The sequence below is a fragment of the Hemibagrus wyckioides genome, linkage group LG09, assembly GCF_019097595.1.
Source record: "Hemibagrus wyckioides isolate EC202008001 linkage group LG09, SWU_Hwy_1.0, whole genome shotgun sequence".
NCBI classification, from domain to species: Eukaryota; Metazoa; Chordata; class Actinopteri; order Siluriformes; family Bagridae; genus Hemibagrus; species Hemibagrus wyckioides.
The window spans coordinates 25450809-25463982 of NC_080718.1; the positions used below are offsets into that span (position 1 = coordinate 25450809).

At 39.6% G+C, this 13174-nt stretch overlaps 1 protein-coding gene across 4 annotated transcripts in view; it reads right to left on the minus strand.

Annotated features, from left to right (window-relative positions):
* Nucleotides 1-2205: 2205 nt before the first annotated feature.
* The window catches only part of abch1 (ATP-binding cassette, sub-family H, member 1), a 39177-nt gene continuing 28208 nt past the window's right edge, over nt 2206-13174 (minus strand). For all 4 annotated transcript variants that reach the window (XM_058399613.1, XM_058399614.1, XM_058399616.1 and 1 more), the window contains exons 12-20: nt 12472-12542; nt 12327-12376; nt 10851-10907; nt 9769-9839; nt 9012-9100; nt 8433-8536; nt 6620-6779; nt 5619-5723; nt 2206-3284 (exon numbers count right to left, since the gene is read on the minus strand). In XM_058399613.1, coding sequence (XP_058255596.1) covers nt 3178-3284; nt 5619-5723; nt 6620-6779; nt 8433-8536; nt 9012-9100; nt 9769-9839; nt 10851-10907; nt 12327-12376; nt 12472-12542 — 814 coding nt within the window. In that variant the 3' untranslated portion in view covers nt 2206-3177. The remainder of the gene's footprint in view (nt 3285-5618; nt 5724-6619; nt 6780-8432; nt 8537-9011; nt 9101-9768; nt 9840-10850; nt 10908-12326; nt 12377-12471; nt 12543-13174) is intronic.

Below are 13174 nucleotides of genomic sequence, written 5' to 3' on the forward strand. Positions count from 1 at the left end.
CCTAGATCTTCACTCCCACTCGCTATTGCCTGGAGATAAAGTCGAGTAGGATGTGTTACAGTCTCACAAAGCGCAGAGTCTGGACTCAAAACGCACTGAAGTGGGCACTGAAGAAGATCAAGTGAGATACACATGCAGGGGTGAAACGGCATTATTAAGCATTCAAAGACGCTAATTCTCAGTGTACAGGGCTTTTCACAATGAGCCTAACCCCGTGTTCTGGTCCGCTTTTAACCCCCGCTTGAGGAAGATTTCACACGTGTAATTTAGAAGTGGGGTTGGGGAGGTTTTTGAGGTTATAAAACCATGCTCTGAACCACGTCTGCACAGCTCTTGCAATGTGAACTTCACATAAATAATAAATAAAAATTAATTAAAAAAAAACTTAAAATTTAACATTTCGCTTTACCTTTTTATCCACATTCACATGTCCATTTATACTGAACTGGAACTGGAACCAAGCAAACATTGGAAAACATTATACTAGCTAGCAAGAATTAACTAGCTTAGCTAAGTCTGGCGAATGCTAATCACTAGCTGTCAATATAAACCAACTTAATCAATCTAGTTTTACATCATAACAGATTATTGTGATGTGTATCAGGTTTCATTCTTCTTCAAAGTTCTTATTAGTTTTAGATGTGTGAGCATTAATGGTTTTAGGTCTGCTGCACTAAAAAGTCAGCTTATTATTTTCCCCAGTTGAACTGCTTATGGAAAAATGTTTGAAGAAGGTAAGAAGGAATAATTTGTGATCTTTGTCCTGCTTATGTCCACTGTATGTGAAGAAAGGTGCTGTTTTGTGACAAGAAGTTAAAGGGCATGACATGGAAACAAATGTCTGTACAACAAATACAGTGGAAACTCAGCATAGGAATTGAATTGGTTCTGGAGGCGAGTTCTTAAGGTGAAAATTATTGAGAAATGAATTTTCCCATAATTAATAATGTAAATGCAGATATCCGTTCCAGCCACCCAAAAATCTGAGCAATATTCCCAGTATGAAGCGTATGTAAACTGTACGGCTGCTTACAAAGAACTGGCCCAAGCCAAGCGTTTCATGTCAAGGCTACTCACAGGAAGTCGTACCACCAAGCTTGGGCTAAAAATAGAACAGATCACCCACACCACTGATCTGTCAACAAAAAAAAAAAAAACAACCAAAAAATCACCTAGCTTTTGAACGCATGCTGAAGGTAACGTTGGTATCGTGGGTTGAATCTTTCCAAACAGCTTTCACTGACTGAAAACAATTGTAAAATTCATAAACTCTCTTCAGTTGGCTTCGCTTGGCTTTTCACTGATGAACGGCTCCCGAGAATACATTCGTATGCAGAGCTTCCACTGTGTTTCATAATATGAGACAAAACCCATCGGAGAATTTCAAAGAACTTTACAGACAAAGAAATTCTTATACAGACATCTTTATAAAAGCCATTCCTTCATAGCATTTAACACTGGTTCACCAAAATACTCAATAGTTAGTGATTCAACTCAAATATATCTATTTGTATATATATATTTCTAATCTCTGTATATCTTTGGACATACAGGAAGAAGCCACAGTATTGATTGTATAGCTGGCACAAGGCTGGTGTGTTTGTGCTTGAAGCCCTGGCAAAATCTTTTCAGTACACATGCATCGCCTGCTTGCATTTCTCCTGGTTTTTCACAGCTCACAATGATCGCAGGTTCGGTCACAAGAATAATGTAAACGTGCACATTTCCCCTCCTCCCCTCACACACACACTCACACACACAATCTAGATTACTAAAACATACACAAATGCAATGTCACATACATGAATAAAGGATAACGTCCAGCTCTTGATGTCGATAAACAGCGCCTCCTTTGGCCAGCAGGAGGAGGTACAGGAAAATACGGCACAGTGGATTGCACGTACAGCGGATGTTCACGTAAAATACGTTCGTCTCCAAAAGAAAGAAAATCCTCCTGACATGAATACTTCAGTATCGCCTGTTTCGATTTCCTTGCCTGTTTGTAAGATCAGCTGCCAATCAACTTCAGTGGGCGGGGTTAGCTATTCTGACTGGTTGACGGTCTAATAAACTTCAAACAACCTTTATTTATCTCAAGTCTTAGCATATCATCGCTAAGTTGTGCGTCTTAGCGTTACGATGCTAGACTTGTGCTGCGTCCCGATTGACGTACTACACACTATGCACTATGTACGCTAGCAACTACTGTATGAACTGTAGAAGGGTCGTAACATCCCAAAGTCGTTTGACATATGACATCAAACACACAAAAGGCGCTAGTAAATTTATAAAATGTTAAAAAATGAACTCCACAATGTTCGTCGGCTCATTTCATTTACAACACCTTTGTAAGACGTCTTGCTAGACTTTGTGCATGAGACGGCAAAAAGCTTTATAAAGAAGATCCCCCCAGGGTTTCCAAGATTACGAAGAGCCAGAATAAATTGTTAACCCAGTGTGAAACGTCAAACATCACAACCTGGGATTCTGTAAAAAGCCCAACTGAGTTTGATTGACAGGTGGCAATTAATACAGCTGGTTGTCAGAGGAGGAAACTCACACACACAACGCCCACCAATAGCGCAATCTAAGGGTTAAACTTGACTATGCAACACTACAAATCTGTACAACTCTGAACAAAACGAAGGACACAAACAGAAGTCTTTAAACGCATGATGGACTGTCCGTGTAGAACGAGGTTTCTTGAATTGTTCAAGTTCAGGACAGGTCCCATTTTGCACTGCTTGCAAAGGTCAGTTCTTCATGTGATTATTTTTGTCTCAAGACCGTAGTCTGTGCTAATTAGGACATATGTGTGTGTATATATATGTATATATAATTGAATTTTGGAGTATGACACTTGCTGGTGGAACGCTTTGGACTTTTGGATGCAGAAACAGAACCCATTCTTTCCCTGAGGTGACTGCTTCTGGTCCTTCTGAAAACAAGAAGGTGCTGATCAGCTACTCTGAGGTAACCTTCAGGCTTCTGACTGGCAGCCTTAGGAGATCTTTATGCTTCCATTCATGAGAGCTGCTTCATCAAAATTAAAAAAACAAAAAAAAAAACAAAATTGAGAGAGAGAGAGGGAGAGAGGCCTGGTCTTCTGTGTGAAGCCTGGGACTCTCCTGACGCCTCTCTCCATGATCTGAAGCACCTTCGAGTGACCGGCGTCCCTCATGTCCTCAGTTTGAGGATGATGGTGGCCAGCATGAGGAAGAAGGTGTTCCAGCCGAGCGTGACGGCGAAGCCTCGCCACACCATCATGCGAGACAGACCCCATCCTGGAGAACAGAACAAACACTTTCAGTTTGCTTTGACCTTCATGCTGATTTTCTTTTATTGGTTTAGTCACCACAAATCTGGGGGATGTGGTAGCTCAGTGGTTAAGGTGTTGAAGGGTTGTGTGCTTGAAGCTGCCACTGCTCTGTCATATAAATTATATAAAATGACTCTGTTGGCTTTCAGTGTGTTTTCGACGTGTGTTTTTCCCTCTGTTGGAGAACCTTACACAGAATTTTACTGGTTGAAGATCGAATTTGAGCTGCTTTTTAGATAAACAAGCACTCGGAGCATCTCAGAGAGCAGAAATAGGGTTAATATCATCATTTACTTTTATAAAACATTTTATGGATATATATTGCCCCTAGTAGGCTGGATAAAAACAGAGATTCTTGAGTGTCTACTTTCATATGAGCTTCATATTAACCACCACTGTGGAGTGGGACATGACCAAGACACTCAATGCTGAACATGGACACAACAAAAACAGTAGCAAGTTCCATTTTATGGCCTCTGGGGAAAACGAGTTAAAGACGGTTTACTGAAACAGACACTGAAAAGCTTTTTTTCCCTGAATGGGGATCCTCTAGATGGGAAGTGGGAGTGTAAATAAAAGATGGAGCACATGGATTAAAACCCCTTTTTTTCCAGCTAATACAAAATGTATGAAGCATGAAACAGAAATAATACGTCTTTCCACATTAAGGGTGGTAATTAATAAGCATTATGTACATCGAGCACATGGGTAGCTGCCTGGAAATGGCTTTATTGCCCCTGTATGTGTATATAAATAAATAGAACAAATCCATAAATAAATAAATAAATAAATAAATAAATAAATAAATAAATAAATAAATATAATATCATAACACATGCTTAAATAAAAACAGAGGCAATATCCGATTGTACATACAAACCGATTTACTTTATCTATATCTTTATTTTTTCTATTAATCATATACTATTTTTTTTATTTTACTATTTAACTAATTCTCCCTACAGGAGAATGATAAAGATAACTTTATTTTTTTTTCTACAGAATTTCTCTTTTGCATGTATCTCAACCCCCGAAAAGTTCTAGCAATGTGAAATCCCGGAAAACAAAGAACTGAAATCACTGAAATATTACAATTTTTTAATTCCATAGACATATTCTGAACGGACTCTCTCTACGTTTATCTACCCGTTGTTTATTCAGCTAAGCTTCAGATGATTTGTTTTTACCAAAGAGATCATGACCTCCGTGTGCTGGAGCTGGGAGTGTGTTTCCTACAGCAGTTTAGAGTTTATTCTCTATTTCCCCCGAACTAACCCGGTTAAACAGAGGGGTGTTGGAGAGATGGAGATGGAAAAGGTTGAAGAGGGTTGAAAAGGGTTTCATTCGAGAGGGAGGTGCAGTGATGAGCTCGGTGAATAATTGAGGACGAGAGACACACACAGAGAGGGAGGGAGGGAGAGAGAGAGAGAGAGAGAATATGACTAAGAGAGAATACAGGGAGTGATAGAGAAAGAAAGAAAGAAAGACAACAGTTACAGAGAGAGAGAAAAAAAATGAGAGAAAGAGAGAGAGAGAGAGAGAGCGAGAGAGAGAGAGAGGGAGAGAGAAAGAAAGAAAGAAAGAAAGAAAGAAAGAAAGAAAGAGTGACAACAGTTACAGAGAGAGAGAGAGAGAGAGAGAGAGAGAAAACTGAGAGTGACAGAAAGAGAGAGAGAAAGAGCGAGGAAGATACAGAAAAAGAGAAATGGAGAATATACTAAGAGTGACAGAAAGAAAGAAAGAAAGAAAGAAAGAAAGAAAAAAAACAGATAAAGAGAGAGAGAAAGAGAGAAAACTAAGAGTGACAGAGAGAGAGAGAGAGAGAGTTAGAGAAAGACAGAAAGAGAGACCAAAAGAGAGAAAGACAGTTACAGAAAGAGAAAGAAAACAGTGACAGAGAGGGGGGGGTACTGAGGGGATGGCTGGGTGTCTATAGCAACATGAGCTCATCATCATGGAATATCGACAAAACGTGAAGTTCCTCTCAAACACGGTGTGTGTGTGTGTGTGTGAGTGTGTGTGTGTGTATGAGTGTGTGTGTGTGTATGAGTGTGTGTGTATGACTGTGTGTTTGTGTGTGTGTGTGTGTGTATGAGTGTGTGTGTGTGTGTGTGTGTGTGTATGAGTGTGTGTGTGTGTGTTTACTTTCCAAAGCCATAGGGTGTGTAAGTATTAGATTACCAATAAACATGATGCAGGAGAGTGCTTCATGTATCTGTGTGTGTGTGTGAGTGTGAGTGTGAGTGTGTGTGTGTGTGAGTGTGAGTGTGAGTGTGTGTGTGTGTGTGTGTGTATTCACCTCGGTACATAATGCATCGTAGGGCTTCAGATGCGTATGTCTGTGGCAGCACCAGACTCAGGTATCGCAGTGGATACGGAATACACTCCACCGGCCAAATGACACCTACAGAGAGTTCGATAAGCAATGTGAGAAACGTGTAAGGATGATGAAAAGAAAGAAAGAAAGAAAGAAAGAAAGAAAGAAAGAAAGAAAGAAAGAAAGAAAGAAAGAAAGAAAGAAAGAAAGAAAGAAAGAAAGAAAGAAAGAAAGAAAGAAAGAAAGATAAAGCACGTGTTTGTGTGTGTTGACACCGTGCGAGGTCATAACCCCAGAGATGACTTCCTCCTCACTCAGTCATTATCAGGCTTTTAGTGCATTTCCGCTGAGCCTCCCCTCTCTCTCTCTTCTCTCTCTCTCTCATTGCTCATCACCTTTTCCCTTCACTCTATCAATCTCATCTCACGATCCCAGCGGCCCAGCCCAGATCATATTGCGCTAATGTCTTTCCTCATCAATCAACCACAAAAATTCCACCAACATTAAAGCGACGGTAAGCGACTTTCCTGGAACATGAGATATACAATTTAGCTGAAACTGAGATGGATGCGCCATCGCTGAAATATCGATCTATATTGAACTTGTTCATTCTGAAAACGGATCCTGAAGTGAAAATATTTGTTCCTGCTTGCTTTGGAGAAATCCTCATTATGACAGAATTTCTCTGAACTGGAGAAAAAACCACAGAAAACCTGATTACATAGAAATTATGCATACTGAAAATCTGAAGGCAAGTGATTGTCTCTCTGGAATCAAGTTCCTGAAATCACTCATGTTATTGCATAAAAACCCCAAGGCTCCTCCCAAAAAAATGCCAAACTCCAACTAATCTGCTCACAGAAAAGTCACCACATCAACAGTGCCTTACATATGGAGCATCTGGTGAACCAGAAAATGAATCGAAACCATCTGACCAATCAGAATCGAGAATTCGTCATGTGAGTGAAGCTCGGAAGCCGTACCGCTGATGATGAGGTTGGGGTAGAAGATGCCGAGAGCTGCCTGATTGGCCGATTGCTCGTCGTCGATGGCGGAGGAAATGACCAATCCGAAGGAGATTCCGGTCACACCCTGAAGAACAATCAGGCAGATGACCAGGACCAGGGAGCCCTCATTGGGAATCTGAGAGAGAGAGAGATGGAGAGAGAATAAGGGAGGGAGGGAAAGAGCAAGATGGAGAAACGGGAGAGCATGAGAGAAGCGGAAAGAAAAAGAGAGAGAGAGAGAAAGAAAGAGAAATAGAAAAGAGAAAGCAAGACAGAGAGAGGGGGAGCAAGAGAGAGAGAGAGAGAGAGAGACAGAGAGAGACAGACAGAGAAAGAGAGAGATACAGAGCAAAAGAAAGAAAGAGATAAAGAAATTGAAAGAGGGAAAGAGAGAGAGAGAGAGAGAGAATGAGAAAAAATGAGAAAAAGAGAGTGTGTGAGAGCAGAAGAGAGAAAGTGAGACAAATGGAGAGCAAAAGAAAGAAACAAAGAAATTGAGAGAGAGAGAGAGAGAGAGAGAGAGAGAGAGAGAGAGAGCAAAAGAAACAAGGAAATTGAGAGAGAGAGAGAGAGAGAGAGAGAGAGAGAGAGAGAGAGAGAGAGCAAAAGAAATAAAGAAATTGAGAGAGAGAGGGAGAGAGAGAGAGGGAGAGCAAAAGAAACAAAGAAATTGAGAGAGAGAGAGAGAGAGAGAGAGCAAAGGAAACAAAGAAATTGAATGAGGTGAAAGAGAGAGTGAAAAGGAGAGATGGGGGAGCAAGAGAGAGAGAAAGAATGAGAGAGAGAGAGAGAGAGAGACAGAGAAATGCACTATAAGGCTACATGAAGCTTGTGTTACAATGAATTTATTATAACGGATCATGAATTAAAGTAATTGGCTTGACTGAATCTTCATGCAGGTCTGAATAGCATGTGTGTGTGTGTGTGTCTGTGTGTCTGTGTGTGTGTGTGTGTGCGTGTGCGTGTGTGCGTGTGGACTCGCACTTAATATGCCCTCTACATAAATCCACAAACCACTAAATGTCACTGGTGAAATTACCCACAATGCCATTCAGCTACTGACATTAGTACCAGCATCAACCAGCCCTCGTGTTCATGTCTACCTAAAGAGCGATGCAGCGGCGCTTTAGTCCTTTACCCTGTCCTGCTTCAACTTTCATACTAATACCTCTATCAACACTGACCTAATGCTGACTGCAGCCTAAAAGCCCATATCGCCACCTGCTGGATGGATAAAAAACAGTAAACAACTCTGTCCTAATCCAGATTAGATAATAATAATTATATATAATTGTATTATTATTAAGTGTCTATGAAACCCATTGTAAGTCAACATCATGTCTGTTACACCACACCAGCTTTATTACACCTGCTGAATTCTTCATCCTGATTGGTCAGAAAGGGTTGATTCATTTTCTACAGCAGGTAACGCCCACCACGTTATCGTTTCCATAGTAACAACTTGTATGACGGAAGAAGACTTCATTCAGTGTGGATTATTTTAGAAGCTACAATAGTTTCTTTAAGATTTATTCCACTAGCAAGTTTTTCCACAAGAAGATTTTTGTCTAATTAACTTCAAGAAGGAACGACTGTTTATCTAACCTTTCTCCTGGACGTAAACATTGCTCTAAATTTGTTAAAAAAAACACATGATGTTCTTAATTAATAAAACAGGTATCATTGTTGATGTCATGGGGTATAAAAGAAATAAAACGTTAGACACCAAACATGCCATTTTAAGGGAATGTGCTGATCTCTTAGAGCATTTACAGGACACAAGCTTTACCTTAAAGACGAGCAGGATAAAGAGCAGGAGCAGGGTGATCTGGACGCTGATGACCAATAGTTGAGAGAAGAGATGTGCCAGCATGGTCTCTAGAGAACTCACTCCTACACAGGAAAAGGAGGATGAAGAAAAATTATAAAGATGATGATGATGAAAGATGAGAAAACTGTGAGTGAAATAATCAGTATGTCACAGCCTCTATCTAGTGGTTCAGAGAGGAATTAGATTTTAAAAAACACAATATGTGGAAGCCTCCTGACGGTCCAGTAGCAGGATCCCATGCTCTCATTGCTGTTCAATTCTTGGACAGGGAGCTAAGAGTTAACTCTTAATGCCGATCCTAAGCCCGGATAAAATAGGAGGGATGCGTCAGGAAGGGTATCCAATGTAAAACCTGTGCCAAATCGAAACATATGGATCTGCTGTGGCAACCCCGAACAGAGAGCAGCCGAAAGAACGACAAGATTCTGCACTAGTTAGGGCTAGACAGTGAATGAAGTGAGTCGTGAATTAAGGCAGACTTATTTAGTGTCATATATGCCATCATCTGCATCTCAAATACCAGGGAAAGTGTCTCACCTGCCACCCAGCACCTGTCCAACAGCCCCTCTTTCCTCTCCAAGACGAAGGACAGAGCAGTGAGTCCCACCGCCAGGTAAAAAGTGATGCTGTGATAAGTGATGAGAAATAAAGTACAATAACAATAAATTAGAAATTCACCTTGTTTCCTTTTTATGTCCTGCTGGGAAGATTCACAGACTAAGAATTTAATTGTACTGTATGGTGTAACAGACCGTACATATGACAATAAACTCTTAACTCTTAAACAGACAATTATATATTTAAACATAATAAAACAGGTGTCACTATATCTGAAAAATGTATGAATCTGCTCCAAACAAGTCATTGTGACCATTTATTATTAATAATTTGTTTATGTATTTATTTATGTATTTATGTATTTATTTATTTATTTATTCATTCATTCATTCATTCACTTATTTATTTATTTTAACCACTTCATTCTTTTGTTTGCTAGCTCGAGAGCATACTGTCACTTAAGCAAAATAAATAAATAAATGAATGAATAAATACATAAATAAATAAAAATAATTTGTTAAATAAATAAAATTAAATTCAAAGATTAAGAAATTAAAAAGGTAAACATTTCACACATTCAACTTTTTACACAATTTGTGGTCAGTAATTTTCTAATGCTGTAACATTTGTAATGTATATTGTTGTATTAAATGAAAAAATAATAATAAAAGCATTTCGACTAGCTCTCTCAGACTCTTGGACACCTCTATATAACAAATATGTCATTTCTTTTTACCTCAGAACAGCCCCTGGAGTCACAAAGGTAGTGAATGTGGTGTTCTGACTGCCGAATATTGGCTCCTCGAACTACAGAGCGACGAGTAGAAGAGAAGAAAAACAAAACACAATCGTCTCACAATCGTTTACTTCACTACAAACTTTACAATTCTCAACGCTGTCACACACATAAAATGGACAAACCCTTATCCAAACCGTTTACATTGCATTTTCTTGCACATATGACACCACATCAGCCTGCTAATTCAACTTTGTGGCTAACTGGCCATGCTAACGTTTGTATTCTGATGAAGTCAACTAAGACAATGTACTACAGTTTTCTGTACAGAATTCTAAAGACCACATACACAAGTATGATATTTAATAAAAAATGAACTCCTGCACGGCTTTGTAGAGTTACCTCAAGCATCTCCGTGGCTTGCTAACAATTTCATGAGGTAACTAGCTAGCAGAATTAGCTCATTTGCAGCATCAGACAGTTTTATCCGCCATTTTAATTCATCACCAAGCCTTCATTCGGTAAAGTCTACCGGTTAAGGTGGATTGATTTCTTTTCATGAGGAATGGAGAACTAAAAATAAAAGACTATTTGTCAATAATAATCTCTCAATAGCTCATTACTATACCACAAAAAATAAAAAATAAAAAATCTTAGCCAGTGGCACCCTGAATATAGTCAAAGCTAATGTATTTCCTATTATAATATAACAATAAACCAAGAAATAAAATATTATTACACCTAGTTGTAGATATTTAATTATTTCAAGCTTGTCTGTTATCTATGGTGAAATAATTGTGCTGTTTTTTCAAGCATTTGTTTCTAGGAAAGAAGCAAAATTATCTGTCGACACTAAAAGAAAATTTAAAGTTTCAATAAAGCTTTTAATAATCTTATATTTGGTTTATTGAAATCCAACACACACACACAAAGACAAATATCACATGAAACGTTCATCAGTGCTATTTCAAGTGTAAGTTACAGCTTGTAAAATATCATGTCTTCTCTCTCTCTCTCTCTCTCTCTCTCTCTCACCTCACACACACACACACACACACACGCAGAGAATAAAGAAATCATACCTTAACTGGAACAGACACTAGATAGGCCTGACTTCCCATCTTGCTGTCAACAAAAGCCTGAAAACCAAACACACACACACACACACAGCTCAGACTAGGCCTTTTTTTAATTAAACATATTAAAGCCTCACAATGATAAGACCATTTTTGTACATCTCACAGGACCAGGTTCTCGGTTTCTAGGTTTAATTTCCATGTGGTCAGGAGCAGGCGTATTATTTTTCTTTCACATCACCAAGAGCGGGCGTTTTTAACTTTCATGTGGCCAGAAGTGGGTGTTTTTTGTATTTTCACATCACCAAGAGCGGGCGTTTTTTTACTTTCATGTGGCCAGAAGTGGGCGTTTTTGTATTTTCACATCACCAAGAGCGGGCGTTTTTTTACTTTCATGTGGCCAGAAGTGGGAGTTCGGATATGTAGCTTGTAGGAGAAAAAAAAAGGGTCAAAGTGTGTAGGCTGCACACATTTATTGATTAACTGGAAGATTAAAAAAAATAATCTCATTTATGCAGCTACTGTACACCCATCAGGCATAACATTATGACCACTGAGAGGTGAAGTGAATAAGACTGATGATCTCCTCATCATGGCACCTGTTAGTGGGGGGGATATATTAGGCAGCAAGTCAACATTTTGTCCTCAAAGTTGACGTGTTAGAAGCAGGAAAAATGGACAAGCGTAAGGATTTGAGTGAGTTTGACGAAGGGCCAAATTGTGATGGCTAGACCACTGGATCAGAGCATCTCCAAAACTGCAGCTCTTGTGGGGTGTTCCCGGTCTGCAGTGGTCAGTATCTATCAAAAGTATCATTTAAGTATCCATGGACCCCACCTCACAACTTACAGGACTTAAAGGATCTGCTGCTAACATCTTGGTGCCAGATACCACAGCACACCTTCAGAGATCTAGTGGAGTCCATGCCTCGACGGGTCAGGGCTGTTTGGTCAGCAAAAGGGGGACCAACACAATATTAGGCAGGTGGTCATAATGTTATGCCTGATCGGTGTAGGATGTTTTAAAATGATATCTTTACAGAGCTGACAGTCGTATAAGATCCGTGTCACCAGAGGGCGCTGTATACACACTTTATATGCTGTACCAAGCAAATATTAAATACCGCAGGTGCAAAAAAAAACAAGAAAAGCTTGTGACTTGTGTGAGTAGCCGAGCGATTGGGCAGTGATTGGTGGAGACTTTGTTTACAGGAAAAGGCAGGTCAGAATTCCTGCAGCATTAAAATACAGTCCCATGTTCACCTCTAATCTATACACATAAGCCAAGTCATGTGGTCACACTACTTTTTTTTTTAAAAAAAAGAGAATTTCCCTTGTGTATGTCTCGCAATCTATGTTCTCCATGTCAGTTTCTAAATTCCATCCATCTTTACCGAGACGCCTCATGGAAACAACGAAAGAACGAATGTGAATATGGAGACACAATGCAATGTAGATTTATCACCTACACCGTGGATTCTACCTGAAATGCTTCATGCAGCTTCTTTTGTAGCATTATTCCTATCTGTCGATCTATAAGAAAGAAAAAGCACATGAAATAATTTGTAAGTTTTTCATGAAATCTGTTTGTATCTCAGAATAACTTCGAATCAGAATCTCAAACCCACTCGTCAAGTCCAGCCAGACGTGGACTGACCCTCCTTCGACAACCTCTCTGGAGACTCTCGGCTGAAACATCCTGTCCGAACACAAACAAACCGTTTCACATCACAACCTGGAAATGATTCCTGAATTGCAACCAAATATATTGGGCAAAAATAAATGGAACATAAATTTCTCATACACTATACACTATATTGCCAAAAGTTTTGGGACGTGCACACGAATGTAATATGGAGTTGTCCCGCCCCTTTGCAGCTATAACAGTTTCAATTCTCCTGGGAAGGCTTTCCACAAGGTTTAGGAGTGTGTTTATGGGAATTTTTGACCGTTCCTCTAGAAGCGCATTTGTGAGGTCAGGAACTGATGTTGGACAAGAAGGTCTGGCTCACAGTCTCCGCTATAATTCATCCCAAAGGTGTTCTATCAGGTTGAGGTCAGGACTCAAGTTCCTCCACACCAAACTCACTCATCCATGTCTTTATGGACTTTGCTTTGTGCACTGGTGTGCAGTCATGTTGGAACAGGAGGGGGTCATCCCCAAACTGTTCCCACAAAGTTGGGAGCATGAAATTGTCCAAAATGTCTTCTATGAAGCTGAAGCATTAAGAGTTCCTTTCACTAGAACTAAGTGGTCAAGCCTGACCCCTGAAAAACAACACCTGAATTCAATGATTTGGAGGTGTGTCCCAAAACTTTTGGCAATATCGT